Genomic DNA, 24,249 nt, shown 5'->3' on the forward strand with positions numbered 1-24,249 from the left:
AAGCAACATTCTATGAAGTTACAGTACTTAACATCCAACTGTGTGTGTTGTTCTGTTTGTTTACACATATGAAGAGTTTCTCACTGGCCTGTCCTTTTTGAAGAAACAAAACTGTTGAGTAAGTAGTAGTGGTAACATACTGGAAATAAAGCTAGGTTGTCTAATGCATACATGAATTACCTGCTAATCTACTGCTAATAGAAAGGATACTTAGTTTTTGTTTTTTGAGACTGAAGAGCATTTAATGTTCTTATATCACCAGTGTTCTGAATAGTTTTGCTGTGTTTTAAAGTAACAAGTTACCAAAAGTGCTGTGTAAAGGTGGTTGTGACTTTTAAGAAAAAGCACATGAAACAAGTGCAAATAAAGGTGTATCTCTGTATTGTTTTAATAACATCACTACAGCAGTAAAGATTCATTTTCTCCTGTTTAGTCTGATATTCAAAAGTGTTTAGCTTCACTGTCTTACTGTGGAATTATGAATGCTAAGTAACAGATCAGTTTTAGATAGTGGCTTAACTTTTTTGGGTTTCTAACTGTAAGCAAGCAGATTTGTAAACACGGGTATCTTTCTGTTGAATAGATCTAGCTGTGTGTGTATTTGACCTTTAAGTATTTTTTTGAGGTCTCTACTCTTCAGTGCTGAGATTATGAATACAGAAAAAAATTGTGTATATACTGTCTTGGAGGCATTTCTGAATTCTGTTGTCTTATGAAACATGGGATTGGCTAAAGTACTGTTGGGAATATGTGGGGCCTTTTTTTTTTCTTCTACTGTAATCAACTTGCTCACATACTTGTTGCTACTTGAATATCCTTTGGCTAAATGAAACCTAAGCAAGAGCCTTTTACCACTTTAGACCAAAGTTAGTTTTCAGTCTGCTGTTGTGTGTTACGTCTTCATGGCACCCTGTATCTGCTGATTTCCAGAGCAAGATCTTACCCAGCATCTGAGATATGTTTGCCTGAGTGACTTGTTACCACTGGATCTGGCACCAAGTAAAACAGAAAATCTGCACATAGTATCCTTTATAAGATCCTACAGTAAGCTATGTCCTGCATTAAGGTGAAAGTATAGCAAGCATAAAAGCATTATTTCAGTTTAATATGCCTTGTTCTCCGTTTCATCAGATTTATGCTATCTGAAGTCAAAATTAGCCTGCTGGGGACACTTTCAGGAGTCCCTGATCTTCTCCCAAGCTATGATACAGATTAGGTCAAACATGCTGTAGTCTAAATTCACTGGCTGGAGTCCCTGCACATCTTAAGTAGCTGTCAGCAGTGTGTTGTACCTTGGCTTCTACCCTCCTGGTCCCCAAAATACTCCCATCCCTACTGTAAAAATCAGCTTTTTGTTCCATGGAGGTGGTTCTGCATCAGGAGAATCCCAAACAAGAAAATTACTGACAGTCTTTTATTTTGGTGTCACTGAATAGTACAAAGGAAAGTGAACAGCGGACTCTGAAGTGTAATTTTAAATGCCTGTCAAGGATTGTAAATTCTGTGGTCTCAGTCAAGAGGAATATCTCAGTTACAAAAACAGCTGTTATTTTTGAGGTCAGTTTAACCATAAAGTAGGGATGGTTTAAATACTCCTACCCAAGCAGAATGCTTATGCGTTTTCCACAACTCTCCTATTAGGGAATATCAGCCCCCTAAGATAAAATGCTGTGAAGTTCTTGCCACTCTGAGTAACAGTATGAGTATGAATATGTATGAAGTAGCTGATTTGTCATCATCTTTGGTATTGTGTATCTGACGTTTACTATAAAGGTAGCAAGCTACCCGTAGTTCTGTTATTTGTAAGAAGTATCTTGGCTACCTGTTGACAGTACATCAGGAAGCAAAATTTCTTAATGAAAAATGGTTAAGCATTTGCAAAATCAGTGAAGTTATGATCACATTGCATACATTCCTGCTTCTTTGGCTTGGGAGCTGTAGAGCAATTTCTTCAATACCTATTTAATGTCTGCTGGATTTACTGTGAATGGAATCATGGGTTGGAGGTGTTACTAAGGGGAAAATACCATCAGTCTGTGTAAGGGAGGGCTGTGATGTACTGTCTGCTTTAAGAAAAAAAAAGGCAAGGTAGCACAAGAAAGGCAACAGCCCTGTCCCTTAGACTGAGAATGGCAGAGTTGACGTTAATAAGTTGAGTTTGCTAGTTATCAGCAATAAACTCAATATATACGTTAGTTATACTTTTTGGTAGTGTGTATTTGTTAGTCTGGTTTCTCCTTGAGAACTTTTCTGAGCTGTTAAGGCTCTTACAAGCAAAGCAGGCCTTAATTCCTTTTTCCCTTTAGTAAAGGTTGGTATTTAAAAGCATTTGAGTGTTGTAAAACATTAGTTTCTGGCCCTCCATAATGTATCTATACCATTATTATCCCCATTTTATAGTGGGAAAGGAGTATAGAGATTGATGTTTTACAGAACACATCACTCATAAACCAGCAGAATTCTAATTCAGTTTATTAGAATAAAAGATTTAGGCAAACTAAAGATTCATATGTCTGATTTATGATACTTGCAGGATAGGTAGACTTTGTGACTTGCTGTATTCTTGATAAAGTCCTTAAATTCCTTGCTATTGCACGTGCACAAAATAGGGCAGGTAGATAAGAGGATGTAAGAACATGAAATGAACTCTAAGCAATACATTTACAAAGTGGCAAGTGAGATTTATGTCATTGCACTTACCTGTTTTTCTTTTTTTAGTTAGAGTTAAATGAGAACTAGTGTATTTGATGTTTTTCATTTGCTTTGAAAGGGAATATTTAAAGCAGCATGTTAAAATGTTTGTATCTCAGTGTTGTGAGGTCTCTTAATTCCAGTTGAGGCATCCTTTAATACAGTTGAACACTGGTCTTAGTGCACTGGAAGTCTTTCAAGAAGAGGCACCCATCAGTACACAAAAAAGTATGTCACTTGCAGCAAGGGTCACTGGTAAAGACCATCAAATTCCAAGGCAAGCTGTCTTGGTAAAAGACTTCATATCTGCAAAGGATGAAAATTTTTGTGATGGCAAATACGTGCTGGTAAAGTTACACTTCAGTTACTGTCTGTATATTAGTATTGATTTTCTGCGTTATGGAGGCTCTGAGAGCATATACAATTCCAGTTGGAGTTGAGGGGAGCAGGAAATGCTGACCATCAGACTTACTGTGGCAGAATATATCATCTACTGCCTGTGTGGAATCTTCCTTTTCTCTGTGTAAAAGCTGTAGATCAAACCATTTAAAAAGGTGGTTTTCCCTTTATCTATGTAGTTTCCTAAAATAGCTATGTAATACCTAGTTGTTGTCTGTTGATTGGAAATGCTTGCACACTCACAGAATCCTCTTAGAAATTAGTGACGCCGCATAGCTTACTTGAGTGACACATACTGAGGTCTACTGGATCACTTCTAAGGGATTTTTTAAAAAGTGTCTAAGAAAAGCAAACTAATTGTTCTAGGCTTAAATTCATTGATTGGGAATTTAACTCACAACTAGGGCTGAAGGACACTGCGTTAGTAAGTTTAAGGCTTTGGCTAGACAAAACAGGTGCTTTGTAAATTCAGACCTATTGTGTGTTTAGATGTTGATGCAGCTCTTAAATTAGCTTGGCAAAGCTAGATCCAACAGAAAGTGTTGCCAAATAGATGAAAAATAGATCATATTAACTTGTAAAAATATCTACTTAAACTAGTTGAATACTGTGGAATCACCTGTCAATCTGCTTTTTTCTTGTATAAATAGAGCTGTAGCATTTTAGTAAATGCCTTGGAATAGATTTGTGTGGTTTATATAAAAGGAACTCACCAAAAAGTATATGGAAATACACAGTATAACATGCTTCTCTTCTGCTTTCAATGCTTTTAGCTTCCTCAAATCCAGAAGTTATCAAGATCAGTTCTGTGTTGGATATAGCATCCAAGGTGGAAGAATATTACAGCAAAGGATATGTGGTAGGAGCTGTTCATCCTATTATACTGCCAATTGGACGTAGAAGGAATTTCCCTGCAAGTCACATGTATCGAGTGGTACTTTCACGATTAAAATTAAGGTAATGGTGAAATAATTTTAATATATTGGTTTGTTACTTAAGCCATTTGTAAGTGGATTGCTCACCATACATAATTTCTTATCAGCTTGAAATGAGCACCTCCAGAGAACCAAATAACTGTTCCTTGTCTAGGAAGGTGAGCAAGTTAGTAATTCTTTTTGAGTTAACACTGATCACGCAATAGGCTAATGTTTACTTTGCCTTAGTAAATGTCCAAATAAAAATCCAAAGCTGCATATCATAATTTGTGGGTGATAAGTTGTTAGTTTACCCTTTTTATTTTTAATACATCTTTATAAGGTATCATCTGTCTTAAAACCTGCAGCAAACGCAAGATTAAACAAAACACTAAGAGAGTAATAAGCTGCTTTAAATTCTTTCATGTCTGTTTTTTCGTCTTTGTTTTCAAAACTTTTGTGTTTTCACTCTTCCCATAAGAGCGTTCAGGGAAAATTACCTTTAAAGTGTGAATTACTTAGTTTGTCAGAGACAAATAGTTTCTTTTCCCTTCTTTATAAGAATGAAATAATCAATTTTGTGATTAGGGGCATACAAAAGCTCAGTTTTGACACTGAGGGACAGTCAAGAGTTTGTGTTTATGTTCCAGCTCCATAGCCTTGTTTATTGCTCTTGTCCTCATTGTATTGTAGTCACCATGTGATCTTAAAATGTACAAAGAAATTTTACCATTAGTTTCTTTGAGTGCAAAAAAGATAATATTTTCTTATATTTAATAACTAGGAAAGTGGATTTCTTATTGCATTAAGAGCTGTCATGCCTCCCCTCCTCTCCTGAATCCTAGTGCAATGCACAAAGGTTCTTTCATTTTCTTTTGGAAGACCAGAAGGGTGTGCGTTGGAAGATACCCCTGACACTCCAGTAATACTTCTGTAAAACATGGTTCGTTTGACGGAGCTTCTCAAATGCTTTCCTTGAACAAGCATTGTCCATGGTATTTGCTGCTCATGCAACTTACCTTTATAAATTCATCTGCAAACAAGGTGGATGTTGTCCATGGGGGCAAATTCTTGAGTAAGAGTAGCAGAATACTTGCTCTCTGGAACTGAGGCTTCTAAGAGCTGACACTGTCAGTGTGCAGCTTGCATAATTCACCTTATCCCTGTAGATGTGGGATCCTTCTGAAGTTGTGGTTTGAACCTTTAGGCCCTTGAATAGATGAAGGATGAGACCCTGCAGCCTACCTGTGAAACTGTTGAGTGTAGGTTCCCAATTCTTGTCCAGGTGCCATGTGTACCTATGTTGGTTTTCCTGTAGGCAAATACACCTTCTCCAGCTACTATCTGGAAAGTTACTCTTTATATTTGAGTGTGTCTCATTGACATTTCATTCTAAAGCAAAAGATTGCGCGAAGGAAACATCAAATAAAATCCCATTATATTACTGATATACGCCATATATCGATGTCTGAGTAATAACCTAACTGGCTTTAGATAAAACATGAGTACTATTCTTTAAATGGAAGTTAAAGCTTGTCAGATTCTCAAATCTGAGTGATTTAAACATTACCTAAACCAAAGTAATTGTTACAGCATTGTATTTTTAGTATTTGCCTACACTGTATTTCATACCATAGCTGCAGTTCTGCTTTATTTACAAAAACTAAAGAGCAGTGTGTTAACAGTGTGAAAGTACTGTTTCTGTTCATAGTATGTTTTCTACAAGACTGAACCTTTTTTGTGTGTGCTAAACTTACAGCTTAAATTTGTATTTTTTGTATAATCGGAGATTTTTGGGTTTGTTTATTACAAAAGCAGGGCTGTTTGTCAACAAAGCTCAGTTTCCAAAATATACTTATTAACAGTCTTCAGATGAAATTACTGTTAAATATTAATATTCTTACCCTGACATTGTAATACACAGTACCTGCCACTTTCTGTAAGAAACAGAACAGAATACCAAAAACCACTGAGTTCTAAATAAAGGTATGAAGAAGCATTGCCAGCATTTCATTCATAACTATTCCAAAAGAAGAGAATTCTATATGCAAGCATTTGCCCAAGTTAGCAGCAAACTACTGACAAAGAGTCTTTCTTTCTGTGTTCTAGCCAGAAGCATGCAGCACCCAGAGGACAAAGGCACCCCAGGCTGGTGATTGAGGAATGTCCTTTAATGTATGAAACACTGACAAACGAGGTAGTGAAAGAACTGTTAGAAAAGGTAATGGAGGGGTTTTTCAGACTTCTCTTGAGGTTTTTATTTCTAAGTTATGTTTAGTGGTTGATGGTTTGTGTTTGGGTTTTTTTAGCTTTGAGTTTTAACCTTAGTTTATTTCATAGAGGCTACAAAGTCTTTTCTTGATCCGAGTTATTTTTGTTCACTAGTTGCTTTTTCTAATTTAGGAATTAGTACTGAGCCCTGTAAAGCTTTGGGAGGCTGGACACTTACACCACTGAAAGCAGAATCAGGCCCAAACTCGCAGTCAGTCTTTACAAAATGCTTGTATGATAGCTGTTTCTGGAATTAATATTAAAAAAAAAAATCTGAAGTTTTATGTTGTTCTGGGTAAGGTAAGATATTCCTAATGAACATGAGTATATTCAGTTTCTAAGAAATATTTTTTTCATTCTTTAACAGAAATACAAAATACACAATATTTACTTGGCACAACTTTTGAAAATATTGTATGATTAAAGAAAACTAAACTTCTACTGGAATGCAAGCTCCAGTTCTAGTTCTTTTTGTGTTTTACTTCCTCTGCAAAATTGAAGACTTGATGAAACAGGAAACTATTGTTATTACAAAAGTTAGAGTGATAGCTTTTACATTAGTTGCCAAGGAAAGAAGTAGAGGAAAAAGCATATTGGAGATCTTCAATGATCTTTGAAATTATCAGAGTTGTTTGAAATTTCTAAATGGCTTGTTTTGAACTTTTCAGGTGTTTCAAATTTAAAATGGGATTCCATTACACATTTATACTATATGTGTATTGCCAGGTTGGTTGTATAGCATACCAGACAAACATTTAAAGGAAAAATACACCTGAAATTAGCAGTGCTTCAGTCTTGCAAGCAAATCTGGAACAGAAGTAGTAAGTGAAAATAATTTGATTTTAAAATGCTCCCAGTGTTTTAAAAAGACTGAGCCAGTAATCCACTATAAAATTACTTCTTGTTTTTAAAAAATATCTGAACCCATAAGACTTTGTGGCATTTCAGGAAAAAGATTGTCATGTTACCTCCTTTTCTGCATGTTGCTTGTCACATTTGAAATTATTTTGTTTGTCTTAGAAGCAGCAGCTCTGTATAATCAGTGATGGCTGTACGTACGTGATGGTGGTAGATAGTAACACTTCAGTGTATCATGGTACTAAAAAGGGATTGTAGTACTATCAGCTGTTTGAGTCTTACTCTCTTGCATACTTCATGTGAGTTAACTGGGTGGAGATCCTTCCCTCTGCCCTCACTAATCCAGTTCCCAGGTGATTTCTTCTTTCTGGGCTAGGGTTTCTGTATTTTCCTGGAAAGACTTTATTGTATAGGGGAGCTTGTAGCATAAGATGTCAGTGGGATCACCATTCTAAATGGCAGCACTCCTTATCCCAATAAAAAAAAAACAACACACACATCCCACAGGTGGCACATACTCTGCAGTTGTATTTTGAGACTTCAGTGAAGAGAAAAAGGCCCACCACTGGCTGAAAGCAGGGTTAAGAGGGGTTTAATTTGCTTCTAGCCCCTGGCTTTCTCTGCTCTTTCACTATTCTCAGTAATAGTGAAGCTGAGTAGCCTCTAACGGAACCAGGGGATAATGAATCATGACACATGACAGATAGATATTTCTATAGTATTAATGGTCAGTAATATTAGTATGACTGGTATCACATGTGGAGAAACAGTACTACTTATTGTGCCAGTATACTGCTGGTCACTATGACACAAGAGATACAATACTTTGGATTTGTTCTAAATGAAGGATTTTGGATACACTAAAATCAGTACCAGTGTTGGCCACCTTATTTGGCCTGAGTCCAAAGACAGGCTGGAAGACTTCCATTTGCTTTGAAACATAGGCAGTGTACAAAGGCAAGCCACCCTCTTATAGTAGTACAGTGTCGTGCCTTTATGTCCTTGAAAATCAGCAGTTTAACTAAGCAGAACGTATGTAGAGACTTCCTTTTAAAAAAAGTTAAATGAATTTTAAAATTACTTTGCAGAATAATTTCTGTTGTAAATACAGGTTAACGAAGCTGCTAAAAGAGGAAAGAAGTTTGTGGGATTTGTAATGCAACATTTTCCTCAAACTAAAGCCTGTAATGGAACAAGCACAGATGGAAGTGCAGAGCTGGAATCAACACTGGGCAGAAGAAATAGGGAACACAGAAGAAAAAATTCTGATGAAAACTATAAAAACTGGAATGAAGGGACACTGGGTGGCCACTCATCTGAGAGTGGGATAGAGGAGGAAATGCAAGGAGGAAGCAGTCTGTTACAGGATGCAGATTCCCAGTTCGGAAAAGAAGTCAGCCCTGTTAAACCACGAAGAGGAGATGGTAATAAATTATGCTTGTTTATGGCAGAAATAAGGTATTTTACTGAGTAAGCTATTTTAAGGAAGTGTTGGAAAAAAATAACAGAACAGCATGTTCTATTGTATCAAATACGGGGTTTGGAGGATACATCTCCCTTAAATGCATATGTATTTCTAAAAAAGTTGCCAGTTGAAATAGAAGAAATATTTACCTTCTGCTCTAGGTATGCGTGAACCCAAATAAACCCCAAAAAAAGAATCACCTTCACTGTAATCCTCATTTAATATGGTGCAAACAGATACGGGTGGGTTTTTTTCCTTGACATGTGTAACAAATACGTGGCAGTAAAAATCTCTTATTTTAGAAGGATGCAATTGTTTTAAAGCATTTTTGTAAATGTGTATAGTTTTCACTGACTCTTGGTATTAAATCATAAACATGTAATGGATTTCTAAGAATGTTATGGTTCCAGTTCTGCCTGTTTCAAAACTGCCAAAGGAGAGATCCCCTTCCAGCTAGAGCTGTACCTTTATGTGCTTCTCACCAGATCACATAATGTACAGCAAACAAATCCGTTCATAATGGATTCTTTCTGGTTAACGCGCCTTCAAGAAGCATCCTGAAAGAGATCGCTTAAATAAATGCATTGACCATGAAATCAAAGATGATAATTGTTACAAAACGAATTTACAATAGAGAAAAGTAAGCATTAAAAAGTTGTATAGGAAGGAGAAGTACCAATGAAAAAATGTTGGCGCTGTGGTAGAAAACAGTTGCAAACGAATCTGAGATACTTAATGTAGTCTGTGTGAGAGAGTGCCTGAAACAGTGACTTTCTGATACTGAAGCACTAAAGCCTTCTGGTTTGCCAGGAAGAGAAGGTGAAAAGGAAGTAGTAATCTAAAGCTTGAGAACTAATGCAAGACAGTATTGTGTAGAAAGCAGACAGCATGAAACTTTCATGTCAGATTGCATTTTGACATAATAGTTCTTCCCTGATGGGCCAGACGTGTTTTAATTGCTCTCAAAAACAACCTTTTCACTTTCCTGTTAAGAGTTAAGCACCCTCTCCAGTTTAGACTGTCAGGATAATGACTCTAAGCACTGAGATAATCAATGTCCCTCTTATTTTTAACACTTGAATTAAAGCAGTTCTTGTACAACATGCTGAGCCTTTATGGCATGATCTGTTAAGGCTTAACTCTTTCCTCACAGCTTGAAATAGCAGGTTTGATCTATGTAGCAGAATAGAAATCCTGTAAGCCAAAAGCAGAGAACTCTTAGTTCTGTTAAGGAGCTTTGTGCAGACTAGTGTGACCAGCGCATCCCCTATGTGCAGGGTTCTCGGGAAGTTCTTCAGAAAGCTTTGAGCAAGAATATGCCAGGCTTCTCTACTACTAGTGAAATACTCAGTGAAGTTATTGGAGTTCATACAACAAAACTTAGGAAAACTTAACCACCTTTCTTTGTAAATGTTGTATGTAACCATAATTTAAAAAAATACTGATGTGAAATTTCAAAAAAAGTCTTAGGTGCATGTAGCTATGTGCTGACGCTTCAGTATGCCATTTCTACTAAGATCTGCTCAAAAGGTGCAAAACTGAGTTCTAGATTTGGGGGTCGTAACATATGAATTTTGACTATTTATAAATACACCACTTGCAGAGGCAAATTTCTGATACACGTGAACAATTGAATTAGTTGTATTCAGAAACTTATTACTTTTTCTGAAGAACAAATACAAAAGTGATCTCACTTCAGTATGTGGGAAAGGAAATTAAGGTTTGTCAGGATAAACACGTTTATGCTAATACAAGAACATGTGGAGGTGATAAAATAAAACTGTATAGAAAGGAGAGTCATCTCTTATTGATAGAGTTCAAAATTTTGTCCTGGATATACTCTACCTTATTCCAGGCACCTGGTGTCACTGGCAGTGGGTGTGATAATGCTGCTCAAAACAGAGGGGTTCTCTGAGACTGATTCTGTGTTTCTAGAGCCTAGAGAGACTACCAGCTTCAGTGGGCTCATCTAAACCAAGTTCCTTTGTTTTGGCCGTGTGAATATTTCTACTTTCTAGAAGTTTGTGTTGATTTAGGCTGCTCAAATGTTGAGGTATTAGACAATCTGAGAGCATTTTTTGGCAACTGCTTTGTGTTATTTCTTCACAGCAGTGACATACATGTGAGTGTATTTGTAGAATACATTTATATATCTAGGACTTAATAAATTGTCACCAGTGACTTCCTAAAACGGTACGGGTTTGTGAATTCTCATTTTTGATGAATGCTTATTTATTAATCTGTTTTTGTAATAGCACTGTATTAATGCCTAGATATAAAAAGCATTTTAGTATATGCAAGTTTTGTATGCTTTACTCACACACTCAGCAGTTATTGTGTGAGAAGCCCTAGCAGGCAACTAATTATACCAGTACTTCAGTAATGTTCAGAAAATAATAGGTAAAAATTAATACTGTACACAGCATTCCTAATATTTGAAAAATTAGAAAATTGGTTTTAATCTTCAGTTATAGTAACTTCAAATGTTTATGGTTGGAAGTTCCACGAGTAGCAGAAATGAAGCCTGTTTCCAGTGTGTTTTTCTTAGCTCTAGTATATCTTCTTTATACAAAACCCACCTACCTTAAGAGGTTTAGTGACAACCCAACTGTAATATGTTCACGTTTTTCTCATATCCCAGGGCGTACCCCCTGCACACCTCATCCTGAGTGTGCTTAGGGCTCAAGCTGAGTACAGTCACATCAGGAAACAATTCTTAAAACTGTTGCTTAGAATTAGAAAACCATGTTGAAATAAGAGATTAGTAATATTTTTGTTTCGGAGCACTGTCTTCCGGAGGTTCATTCTTCTTCCTTTTTCTTTTGTTAGACAAGCTATATACAGTCTTCAATGTTTTTGATGATGATTCTACCTGCTGGACCTATCATGAAGGCATTTTGTCTATGAAAGTAACAAGAAAGGGGCCAGTTATTAGTACCCTGGAAGCAGACTGGCTAGAATTAACTACATTTTATTATAAACAAGGATTGTCCTTAATTGATTCTTTTGTACACTGGGATACTTCTAAAGGTGAGTACTGCCCCAGAATATCATGAAGCTTTTACTTGTTTATGTAGAACTTGCATAATTTGCAAAACGTAGATCGTGTTTTGCCTTTTGATGTGAAGGGCAACATGTGAACATGTTCAGATAGTCATTAAATTTATAGAATCTGATAACTTGAAAAGGGTATAACTTGTTTTCTGGGCAGTTATAGCTCTGAATAATTGAAATTGCTGCTTTATTTTGTCAAACTGGATTTCTAAAGCAGGAAAGTAGTGTAGCATTAAAATAAATCTTTTCAAGCAGTTCTTTTTATTTTTTTTTTTTTAAGGAAAAGATAATGAGGGGGGAATAATTAGATACATGTTTCCCTGATATTCATATTCTGCTGCTCACTGTAGATACTGTGCTGCACTCTGAATATTTCTAATGAGACAAAAGAGCACCTTGAGTTTTCATTGTGCTTACTGTACCGTTAAACTGAAGTCAGACTTTTTATGCTTCCTGCTTTCTCCAGCTCTTTGCTTGACTTAAAAATTCTTTCTGAAACACCAAACTGCATTAAAATTTGACTGTTGATCCTGAAGTTGCAGGATATTTCTGCAAGTTGTTCTGGTCAGATGTGGACATATGCAGAGAGTAGAGAAATCTGTTTTTAGCCTTGCCCTCAACTGTAGGCAGATCATCCAGGACCTTTTCACATACCTGGGCAGAGGTCTTCCCTGGTCCCTCCTGCTTCCTTCACTCTTCTGCAGGAATCTACCAGCTCAGTTGACACTCAGATTTTTGCAGCAATAGAGCCTCAGGCACAGGATTTTCAAAGTTCAGTCTTCATTCTGCCAGTTTCAGGTCAATCTCAGTTTTTTTTCTGGAGGGATCCTGCTAGCTCTTGCAGCGTTCCCAGCCTTCACCCTCCTGACAAGCAGACATAAACCCAGTGTTGGCAGTGCCACCACTGGCCCAGGCCCACCATTGCACACCCTGCGGAGCCCAAAATCCTGCGCTTTGGCAGAGCTGTGAGAGAGTGCTGTACCCACTGCTGACAAAAGGAGCAGCTCTTTATCAACTGAAGTATTTTGAGCTCTAGAACTCTGTTGTTGATAAAATATGTAATAAAGAGATTCATTTCCATTTGAACTGAATTTGTCTGAAAGACAGAAATTAGAAGTGTTGCAAAAAATAGTACGTAGCTACTGTTGAGCAATTACTTGAAAATAATGTGAAGAAAATGGTAGTACCATGGTATTAGGGGAACAGACTAAGAGAGTCTGACATAGTCGTTTTGGAGCTTATTAGCTATTGTAATAAATGTTTGGTAGCAAACTTAGAATTTATACTTCACTAATGTGATACTTTGTCTTTGCTTGGATCTTTTCATGTCTTGCTTGTTCTAAGTTGCTGGTGTTCCTTTAGAATTGCTTATGGAAGTTTAGTGTAAGCAAGGAAAACACAGGGCTGCAGTGGAGAGGAGTCTTGTAAAAAGTTTGTTGGAAAGCTTTCAGAGACCTTAAATGATTTTTGCAATACTCAGGCTAATTATCAAGAGCAGTAATTTACTTAATAATGCATTAAAGTCGCTTTCATAAGTTATTTTACACCTGCTTCTTATATGACTTATACAAGGAAGGTAGAATTACTGGGGGTTTGATTAGTTTTTGTATTTACTATATGTCTTATCTAATGCTTTTTAAATTATATTCTGATTTAAAATAATATGCATTCAGCATGCCCTTTGCAAGGCTTGGATTAGTGAAGGGCTTAAATTAAAAAAGAGGTTTAAAACATAAAATCTTTGCAAGTTAGATGATGTGGGTTCTTAAAAAAATCAAACCCTGAAAATAATGAGAACTCATAATTTTTCATTGTTCTCAACAGTTTTGAGTGTGAATCCCTGCATTTCTGTAGCTTTGCAAGAAAGTAAATTTAGTGATTGTCAGAGGAACACAAGTGCATCAACATCACTATATTTACCTCAGAATTGAATTTAGCAGCTAGTCCCTCTCAAACTGCGTATTTTGTGCACATAAAGAGTCTAATGGCGCAGTTTGTATTAGTCATATTTTTTGCTCTTCAATGATAATTCCTATCTGTTGAAGTCAGTGGAAGAACAGAGTTTCCTTTGGGGGAGGAGAGGTGAGAAATCAGACTCCTAGTTTTCAATACAGATTTTTTTGGAGCTGGAAAATAACTCTCTGGAGATAAGTTACAATTCACTGAGGGGTGGTTTTGGCAGCTGTTGAAGTTAATCTTTGCAGCTGTTGTCCAACAACAGTTTGGCAGTCTTCCCATTCCCCTGTAGCTCTCTGCTCTTCTCTGTCCCATCTTTAATACCCAGGTTATGTCTTACTTGAAGATTTCATGCTGCCTCTTTGCAGCAGTTGGTGATTCTGCTTCAGCCCCACTTGACTGGTATGTGTTTCAGTTAGACTTATGGGTGGGACGCTGCTGAATTAAACTGGATCTATTCAAAGGCACAGCTCACTGTGTGGATGGAATTCTGCAGCTGATCAAGTGTCTGTAACCACAGTGAGAAATCAGTTTAGCTACTGAGTTCTTAAGCTAAAATGTTCTTGAGGTGAACGTTGAAGAGTTTTATAACCAGATAAGTTTGGCATCTGAGAGAAGGAAACCTAAAATGCTTTTCTGGGGAGAAAAAGTATTTAAGCACTTGCACTTATTACTAGAATTACTTCTTGTATGTCTGCATGCACATCTAATTGTCATCTTCTCACTTTTGTTTGCTTTTAAACTGTGAGGTATCTTTAGCAGTAGGGTTTTTTTATCCAGCTTTAGTGAAATGAGCAAATTTTAGCTATTGTTTTAATAAAAATAAAACCACCAGATACAAGTGTAGCAGCTGCAGAAATCCTCCTCTTGTTTGGACTCTACAGATATTCTGGAGAGTCAGCAGAATTGTGTTGCTGCCAGGATCAAATTGTAATAGTCACTTTAAGGCGGGAGGAAGTTTTAACATAAAAAGAATTAAAAAAAATAACTGTCAGTTCTTCATAATCACCAACTTCTGTGTTCTGCTGCCAAAAGAGGATGCAGTCATAAAAATAGTGCAGGTAAGTTCTCTTTTAGCAGCCATTTGGATCATTGTAATGTTTCCTCCATTTGTAGCTGCCTTGGAGGCTCTCATGATCCTAGAAGTGCCTAGGATTAGAAGAAGTGCTGTGGCAGTATTTTTGCTTTTTCTGTTTTGTGTTATATGTCATGCAGCAGGTTTTGGGGGTTTGTGGGTGGTTTGGTTGTTTTTTTTTTTGAGTACTGATAATAACAAAGATAAACTATTGTAATTGACAGAATGGACAGGTGAACCAGTTAGCTGCACATGTATTTTTTCAATAGAGGTGATTTTTACATGGTACGCTTTATGAATTAAGTTTGTCTCAAATTACTACTGAGGTGACTTGTGTCAGTACCTGTTTAAAATTTAGAGCTATTTTATCGTGTTTGAACAATGATAGAAAAAGACATGTTCTAACATGTAGTAGGGGGACTGCCCATTTTAAATATCTGCCTGAACACTGAAGAAAGGTTGAAGCCCATGAACGTATATGATTGATTATGAATTATTAGGAGTTGTGCAGATATTCATATGTTTGTGCCTGAAGCCATATATGCAGTTGCATGTATAATCACGTTATATTTATGTGTAATCTAAAAAGAAAATTTGTCCAATATCACTACAAATGCGTGGAAGTCATACATATGCACACAAGTATCTAAATAATCATAACTCAAGCTACATAAATCTGGTACGTGCAATACAGTAAAAAATAGTACGAATAAATAGTTGGTATTTTATGGTACCTTAACAAGCATACTCAAAAGCCAGGAATTCCTGGTTTACATTGCACAATTTCCATGCCAATCTGGTCAATTTTTAAAAACAGACCTGTCGTGTTCAGTGAGCTTTCTTTGTTTGCTAGGTGTTTTTTTTTCCCTTTACATTTATTTGCCTTCCCTGAAGCTGTGGCAAAAACAATCATCTCTTTACATCTCTCTGTGCAATATTGGAGAGGATTTCAATCCAGTATTCTGAGGATTACATAATTTTACTGTTCAAATTTAGTTTAAGATAGTCAGCTGTCAAGAGACATTTGCACAAAAGGCTTCCAGGCTTCCTGATGGCTCTTAGGAGGGGCAAAACCAGAAAATGTACTAGTATGCGATGCACAGGTTTAGTTTGTGCCAACCGGATACTGTATGGCTTTGACAAGTGAGTCAGGGAGTTGTGCTCTGAAACTTCCTTCCCATCAGGAATCTTCCTACAATTACTTCTGTTTCAGGCTCTTCCTGTGGCCATTTACGTATTTATTTAAGTAACAGTAGCTAGGCTTTGCATTCTTCATTTATCTTTATGCTCTCTCCCACCACACCAAAAGCCACACTTATTGTCAGGCGTACAATACTGAAGTTGAATAGAGAGTTTGTGCCCATCTGCTACGGGGGATATGTTGAATACAGGAAACTGGAATTCAGATTTGAGCATGGAAGTGGCTAATGCTTTTGAGAAAATGAAATGGTTCATAATTCAATTGTGTAGAAAAAAGGGTTTTGAGTAATAAGTTGACTTGCATACCTCAAGTTGTAACTGGATGCAGAAATAACCACAAATTTGAATTATTTGCTGTCTCAGTTCATTTTATTTTAGAGGAGTGCTCAATGAGAAGAAGCAAGCCCATTGTACACCTCAGTAAGATATCAACTTAAACTTTGTATTTTAGTTTATATTTGTTTTTATGTTCACAGGGGACTACTTGCCCAAATCTTTAGAAGGATTATTTATCTACGAAGAAGAAGGTGCTGGGGTTCCAGGGTCTAACAGGAAAGGAAATGATGCGATAGTTGTTGAACAATGGACAGTCATTGAGGTAAATCAGTGATTATTTAGCAATGCAATTTCCTACTTCCAGTTTTATTTGTTTTTTCCTTAGAATACTTGTACCAGTGTTTTGATAAACATTCAGGATGGTTTCTTGAAGCCACCTGCATAAGCTAAACTAAAGCCTTGAGTCATGAAGATTGTCAGACCTGTGCCCATTGGTCAATGTGCATAAAAGAAATATGCCACAGGGATTCTGGCCTGGCATTTACAAATGTTCATACCAACAAATACAACCACCAAAGAAAATGGTTTTTTTTTAATGTATATATTTCAGACCAATTTAGACATAATTTCAGCAAGTGCAGCTCCACTGACAATGTGCTGAATAATTTTTAAATAAAAAGGGTAAGAAAAAAAGCAAAAACTAGAAACAGAACAAGAAAAAATTGATAGCGAATGAATTGAGTATGGTTTTCAGGTGTATATTCTTAGAAACATTTTACTGCTAAATATGAAAGACTTCTCTTTTTAGTCTCATGAATTTACACGTACTACTGTGGCTTGGTACAGCAATAAAATTAATGTTTTTAAATATTTTAATATAAGATTATTGGTATGAATTAATGACATCTGAAAGTGTTGTTGGAGGCTACTAAGGGCTTACTTTTGAAATATTCAATGATAAATTCATTTACTAATGTGAAAAGAAACAGCATAAAATGAAGACCTTGTATATTTTAAAAAAAGGCCAAAAACAAACAAAAAAACCCAACAACCAAACCCCAAAAACCTAAGTATATAGCTAGGTCAGATGCAATGCTTGTTATTCAGTTGTGAAGTAAAAGCCTTGATACATCAATTGAGACACCTGTTCTGGTGTTAAAGTTTTAGGGATTGATTTAGCAACATGACAAGTTTAACAAGTGACACGTGCTTAGAATGTCTTGCTGAATCGGGGCTCATAGCTAGAGTTAATATGCTCTGTTTTCCTAGTTTTCTGTAGTCTTGAACTTTTAAAATTGTTTTCGGTCTGAAATAGTGAATCTCTACCAAACAACACAGTTCGATGTCATCTCAAAGGATTATCTCATTATAAATAAGAGAGGAGAGTAGTTGTAATTATTATGTGTAGAAATGCAAATAAAACCTGTACAGAGTCTCTTCACTACTTTTTATAATTATTAATGTAGGGGTGTGAAATTAAAACAGATTATGGACCTTTATTACACACACTGGCTGAGTTTGGATGGCTCCTGACCTGTGTCCTGCCTACACCTATCGTACGACATGACAGGTACCCAAACAATAGATTACAGCATTTTTGGTGTATACATTTGTGAGAATTACCAAGTGATTATTTGTGTACTTAAATATAACAGGAAGAAAAATGCCAATAATGCTAACTGCATATAAAACTTGACAAGTAAGTAGCATTATGGTGGAATCTTTTTTACCACACTCTTTCAGGACTGCTGACTTCAGTGAGTTTCAAACTAGACTAATAATCATAAATTTAAAATGCATTATTTATATTTAAACATTAAAGGTTTTATTTAGAAAACTTTGTCTCATACCCGGTCCCCAGCAATGGGGCAGCAATGGGGTTACTTGTATGCTTCAAGTTTAAACAAGTGTTGAAATGTTTCACTAATTTAGGACCTTGGTGAATAACTGATTTAGGCAATGTAAGAAGTCATGTTGTCACAAGACAGTCATGCATTATTTATTGCAAATAAGGGAGGAAAATGTGCTAATCCAGGAAGTTATTGGGCTGTTTCTCTTCTTTAACGTAGACATTATGTTTCATTTCAAATTTAGTAACAAACTACTGGATTTCAGTTCTCTTATTGTAGTGTTTATTTAGGTGGCTGAGGGGGATCTATATATGTAGGAGGAGCTGAATAGCAGACCGGGATCCCCTATAAGGTTCCACATTGGTTTCTACCAACAAAAAAAAGTAGTACTGTGCTTTTCTTCACACTACCAAGCTAAAAAAAGAGAAATGAAATGCTGGATTAAGAACGCACACACCTCCTTTCTCTCTCACTCGCATTTTTGTTTTGTTTAATTCTCCTCTCTTTAGATTAAGACTGCCAAGGTTTGAAACCAAACAAATGTCCTGAGGCATGGCATAGGGTTTATTAAGGATGATGGAAAGAGTGCGTGACTTTAGTAATCTTTGGATCCAGACCTCACTGCGTTAAATCAAGACAGCATGAGAAAGGATGTGAATGAAAGGTTTTAAGAGAGCTGCTCCAGGAAAATAAAATTTTGTTCAAGTGATTCGACATAATTAAATCAACTCACCCATATGAGAAGGAGGTTTTTCTGGTCAGGAAATAGTTTGGAATTTGGGGGTTTTGGCTGTATGAGTTTTTTAATAATTGATTTTAACCAACTGGTTAAAAGCAAAGACACAATTTCTTGTGGTAAAACATATGGCACGTTCTGCTATTTTTTAAGGGTCTCTATGTTGTGTTTTATTCTGAAATTTATGAAATTCTGAACTTGTAAAGCTCCTGTTCCAGAGGGAAGCCGTTTTTAGAACATGAAACAAAATGGTTATCCTTTAATTCATGTCTTCAAACAAAATTTTGTAGACTAAGCGTATTAGCTTTGAACACAGTGGCTTGTTAAGGGTATGCAAACTGTTGAGCCTGGTTTTCATGAACAGCTGAAATTTGTGGCCAAATCTTAGAGCTTGAGAGTAAGCCTTCAGGATCCGGACCTACGTCTTGAAGGATGTGAGTGGACACGGGGGAGAGATTTTAGTAGCCCGTGGTGCACTGTGGGTCATAGGATGAGAGAGGGGTTTTAACCTCAAACCTCTTCTGTCCCACAAGCAGCGTAACTGTACCCATCCCTGTTAGGGTTTGGACAGCAGGGACAAGATTGTCCTGAGCAGCTGCTAGTGTCAGTCTGTGCTTGCAGCAGGCAAAATGGCATATTTTCTGCCTTGTAGATTACAGAGCAAAGGCAGGGCCACTTAAAAGAAGCTAAGTTCTGTAAGGAAAAAAAAAATATGAAAAAGTGCTGTAGGAAGTGCTAACAGATTCATTAGACTGGATCTGTTCCTTGAACTAGTAAGGAAGTAATATACCAGCAAGATATTTAAGTTGCACTAGATGGATGGAGTAGCATTGCTTCCCAGATGTGAAACAACCAGCCCATTAATAGCTATGATCATGCAAAAGGGGGTTGTAACTTGGCCAAATCTGAAATTGGATTCATTTTGTATCAACACTAGAATAATTCAGACTAACGAAAAGCATTTGTTTTCTGCCCCAAAGGGTTGGGTAGGTATCTGCATGAATTGTCTAATACTTGTCCTAATGTGCCTAGTGAGATACTTTTGGAAATCATAGGATAAATCACGTTTTGTGTGCATATTGTGTATCTAGTATACAGCTATTCAATTTTCTGGTTTTTTTTAAAAAAAGAGTAATTCCTAGTTAGGCATTAAAAATTCTAAGAGTCATAAAAATAAGTGTTTCTATCCTGATAGGCTAAGTAGTGATTTGATAAATACTATTTTTAGGCATTGATGTTGGTATTTAAAGAGGAGAAGAAATTCCTGGATGGTTACTATGTGTCAGATATGAAAGATGCCATTACTGTGGTGGTGGATCATCCTAGGAATGCAAGTTAAATATCTCAATAAAGAAGGACACTTTATGCTGCCTAACAGCTGCTCTTTTCCCAGAATTGGAACTCTGACCTCAAAAGCCAGCCTGAATATTAACAGGCTTCAGAAACACTGAACAAACAAACTGAGCAACATTTTGGAATGATCTGGCAAATTCATGTTTTCATATTTATTTTAAAAATTATTTGGACAAAGTGTATAAAGAACATTTATTTAGGAATGAAAATATGTTAGCAGGGCAGCCTGCTACCCATTTTTATTCATCTTTACATTTTGCTCTACTCTGTTTTACTCTTATTTATTGCAAAACTTTCCCTCATCTCAGATCTTCTGTGATCTCTTCCTAGCCATTATGCCCATCGTTTGTCTGCAGACGAATAATGCGACCAAGAGGCTGACTGGTGTTGGGGTTTGGCAGGATTGTCATGCACTGATGTGTTCCTTTTTTGGTTTTTATGTGGTTAGGATTTGAAACACTTTAAAAAGCACCAGGCTGTAATGTCTGTTCCTGCATGGTTTTGTTGTTTGAAGTTTTTCTTATTTACAGATGTTCCTCACCATAAAATAAAACACCCTGTTGTGTGGAGTGTCATGCCACATGGTAGCTGGATGTCCTGGATCACTGTCCCGTTTCAGGCAGGGGCCGCAGGCTGTAGGCCTATTCAGTCCTTCAACTCCTACGACAGGGGCTAAATCATGTCGGATACAGGGAACATTTGCTTGAGAAATGTTGCCTTTGCTGTTACAAATAGAGCAATGGTAGATGTCATGCTCTTGAAATGTATAGAGTTGCTTTTTTGTACAATGTTTGAAAAATAAGTGCTGTGGGGTTTGGGGACGTTTTTTGGATCAGCACACTAGAAAACCCACAGAAGTTCCCCTCTTCTGTCAGTGATTCTCATTTTCCAGGGATATGAGAAAACAGAGCACGGGGAAAAAAAAAAGTGCATATGATGCAATGTTTGTTGCATCCATTTGATTCTTGGGTATTTAAATTTTGTCAACAGTCGTTAAAGAATCTTTTTGACAGAAAAAGCAGACGACAAAAGAATATTAGAAAGACTCACAAACAATATTAGTGACAAAAAGAGCCTCCTGCATTATATGCAACTCTTACTAGGTACATGTTTTCAAGACAAAAATTTGACAGTAATTATGCCAAGTTCAGAAGGTATATAGCAAGGATAAAATTTATAGTCCATTTAGGAGTTAAATCTAGTGATTGGGGGGGTGTTAGAAAATACTTTGGTAACTTGGTGCTACTGCAGTTACTAATACGATATTATCATGAGTTTATAGATTTTCATATGTGTTTGTGGTCTAAAATTAGAATTATTTCTAAGGGTTTTTTATTTTTTTTATTAAACAGATCCTTTAAGCCAGGAAAGAGACTTATCCAAAGCTGGTGTGTGTCTCATAATGTAGATGCTGTGCAGTTGCAAAGGAGAGCAAAACTTTATTTTGGGAAATGAAAAAATAAAAAAAGAGTTTAAGACTTTCTTATCTTGCTCCTTTTGTTCATTTTTCAGAAAACTTTGTCTAACCCTAATTTTAACTGCTTTGTATAAATAAAAAATAGTCTTGTAAAAATTGAGCCACTGGCAGTACTAGTTAGTCTCTAGCTTGATGATTGTTTTGGGGGACTTATTAAATATATACATATAATAAGAGGACAAATTTATTGCCCATACAGCATTAGCAGACAAGCAAATTGCTGGTGTTTTAACAAAAGAGTCTCTGTTGCTCTTCATTCCTATTAAAAGAGGAGACAGGAAAAAGGCTTCAGCAGCCTTACTCTGCAGTGACCTTTATTTCCCCTCAGTGGTTACTGTAGTTCCTGAAAACGGGCAATGCAGGCTGTCTGCGAGTGCCGGAAAGCAAACAGGCAAATAGGGTGCAAAACACGGACTTTGTGGTTATTAATTTTTCATGACAAATTACTCAGTCTAAGTTTTTAAATGTCCTGACTTAGGAGGCAAAGATGGAATGTGGAAACACGAGGGAAGCTATGGAGTGGCTTGCTCTAAGCACTTTTTCTCATTTAAATTCTGTGGAAATCCCACTGTCTTTGAGTTCTTTGTGAATTAAGCTCATAGCCACTTTGTCGTGTGCAGCATTTTAATAAGGTCAGACTTAGAAAATTGTTAATTTACTTATTGTCTACTCACCATCGTGTCCTTTCTCTGTTCTAGTAGAATTTGTACAAGCTGTAGTCTAATGTTTGGGTTTTTTCTTTCCTCTGAAGGAATGCAGGCACTGTTACAAAGTAAGCTGTAGGCTCTTCCCCATGCCAGGGGGAGGCTGTGCTCAGCCTTCTTGCTTAAGAGAGATTTCCCCATTGATATTATCAAAACAGGCATAACTGAGGCAGGGAGAGATACCTAGCCAAGTGGAATAAGGTTGCAGGATTGCTGATTTCCTTGTCATAACATAAAATTTTAATGTCTTCTTTTAATGAATGCAAATACTGAGGTAAGGACTCTCAGAGCAAGAAACCTCATTAACTTAAGGAAACTAATGAGTTCATTCTCCTGCTTCCTTGTTTTCTCCACAAGATGGAGTTTAAGATAGTTCTCTATTCTCATCCAAGGAAGACACACGAAGGTATGCCATGACCTGAGTTTAGCTGGACTGAAAGGAAGACTGTGAGGGGCCAAACACTGTCACAAAACCATCATAATTGATGTTGATCAGATGTAGCGGAGTGCACTGGGAATAGTGCTGTTTTGTGTATTTTCTCAGAGCTTAATTCCAGGAGCTCTACTGAGGCGGGTTGTTAACAAGCTCTTCCTGATCTCATAGGAACAGTTTTAATCCCTGATTTTTCTTGGAGCAAGTCCCTAATGTTAAATATAAATTAATTCTACCAGTCCTAGCCGCCACGTAAAAGATTAATCCATTATCTCAACCTTATGCGTGTGGCTAAGACTGTGACATACCCATACAGAAGTACAAGCTTACATTGTTGTAGTAGTTCTTTCAGTAATGTTGTGCGTAATACTGTTTTATGATAGATAGAATCATAGATACTTCAAATTAACTCACTACATGTCTCTTGTGTCTGTGTTTTGCCACTTTTCGGTATTTCAGCGTCCTTCCTTTCTATGCACAAAGATCTCATTGAATATTGCCCAGAAGTCGGAGTTGGGGGGAGAAGAATTTATCAAAATGTAGCATCTGATATTTGAAGAGTACAGGAATTTTTAATTCCCATTCTAGACCTCTGGTCTTGCAATTCTTGCACTCATTCAGTGCCACAGAGTCAGGCTTTGTAGTACATGTGCAATCAGTGTGCTGACCTGTATTTCTGATGGAAAGGTGATGAGAATAAATAAAAACTTGAAGAGGCATGTACCACCACTAAAAGAGTGTAACACTTTTGAAACATTGTGTCAGTAACATCTGATTAGGTTTTGAGGAAAAACTTCGCCTTTTCACATTTATTTTTCTAAAAGTATTCCCTTTGGAAAAAAAATAAATTACTAGTGCTTCTTTAAATTACACCTATCACAACAGCATCAACACTTGTAAAAGTTCCAGGACTAAAAACTGAAGTTCCTCCCCACCCTTATTTATCTTACTACTTTATTCTCTTGTCCTTCCTATGCATGTACCTCCCATGGACAAAATGGCCAGTGTCATTTCTCTCATTGTGGATGTAGAGCTTATAACAACTGAGCTGTGTCCTTTTATTCGTAGGTGGTGAGACAGCAAGCTTATCCTGCTGTGTCAGTTAGATGTCATGTTAAAACCAGAAAACACCTTTTAGTTAGCAGTAAAGAATGTTGCTTCCCAAGTTTCACACCATAAAGTATTGAGATACTTGTTGAAGCTGTGGATCTGTTGAGATTGGGCCTATTTGTTGTGGCATTAAGAGGTGGTAATATGTTGCTGTATATTTGACAGTGAGGATCAGATGAAAGACAGACTCTTTTGAGGTTAATTTCAGACATAAGGGTACTGACTTTGGCTAAAAGTAGGAGCTCTGGTACTTAAACTTTCAAGAGAAGACATTTTAAATCACTCTAATAGTAATACGAATTTTTGTGCTATACCTGTTCTCGTGTGCAACATCCTAATGCAGCTCTATGCTTTTTTTTAATGTGATTACAGAACTGTTTAGGAATTAATAAATCAGTTAATGCTTGGTAGTCTGTCCTCTTCTCAC

General features: G+C 36.7%; 1 protein-coding gene across 3 annotated transcripts in view; it reads left to right on the plus strand.

Moving 5' to 3' along the window:
* The window catches only part of RFTN2 (raftlin family member 2), a 31,903-nt gene that overhangs the window by 1,749 nt on the left and 5,905 nt on the right, over positions 1-24,249 (plus strand). For all 3 annotated transcript variants that reach the window (XM_075093866.1, XM_075093867.1, XM_075093868.1), the window contains 6 exons: positions 3,864-4,047; positions 6,114-6,225; positions 8,245-8,557; positions 11,428-11,628; positions 16,360-16,481; positions 17,626-17,729. In XM_075093866.1, the coding sequence (XP_074949967.1) occupies positions 3,864-4,047; positions 6,114-6,225; positions 8,245-8,557; positions 11,428-11,628; positions 16,360-16,481; positions 17,626-17,729 (1,036 nt within the window). The remainder of the gene's footprint in view (positions 1-3,863; positions 4,048-6,113; positions 6,226-8,244; positions 8,558-11,427; positions 11,629-16,359; positions 16,482-17,625; positions 17,730-24,249) is intronic.

This window comes from Phalacrocorax aristotelis, chromosome 5, assembly GCF_949628215.1.
Source record: "Phalacrocorax aristotelis chromosome 5, bGulAri2.1, whole genome shotgun sequence".
Classification (NCBI taxonomy): domain Eukaryota; kingdom Metazoa; phylum Chordata; class Aves; order Suliformes; family Phalacrocoracidae; genus Phalacrocorax; species Phalacrocorax aristotelis.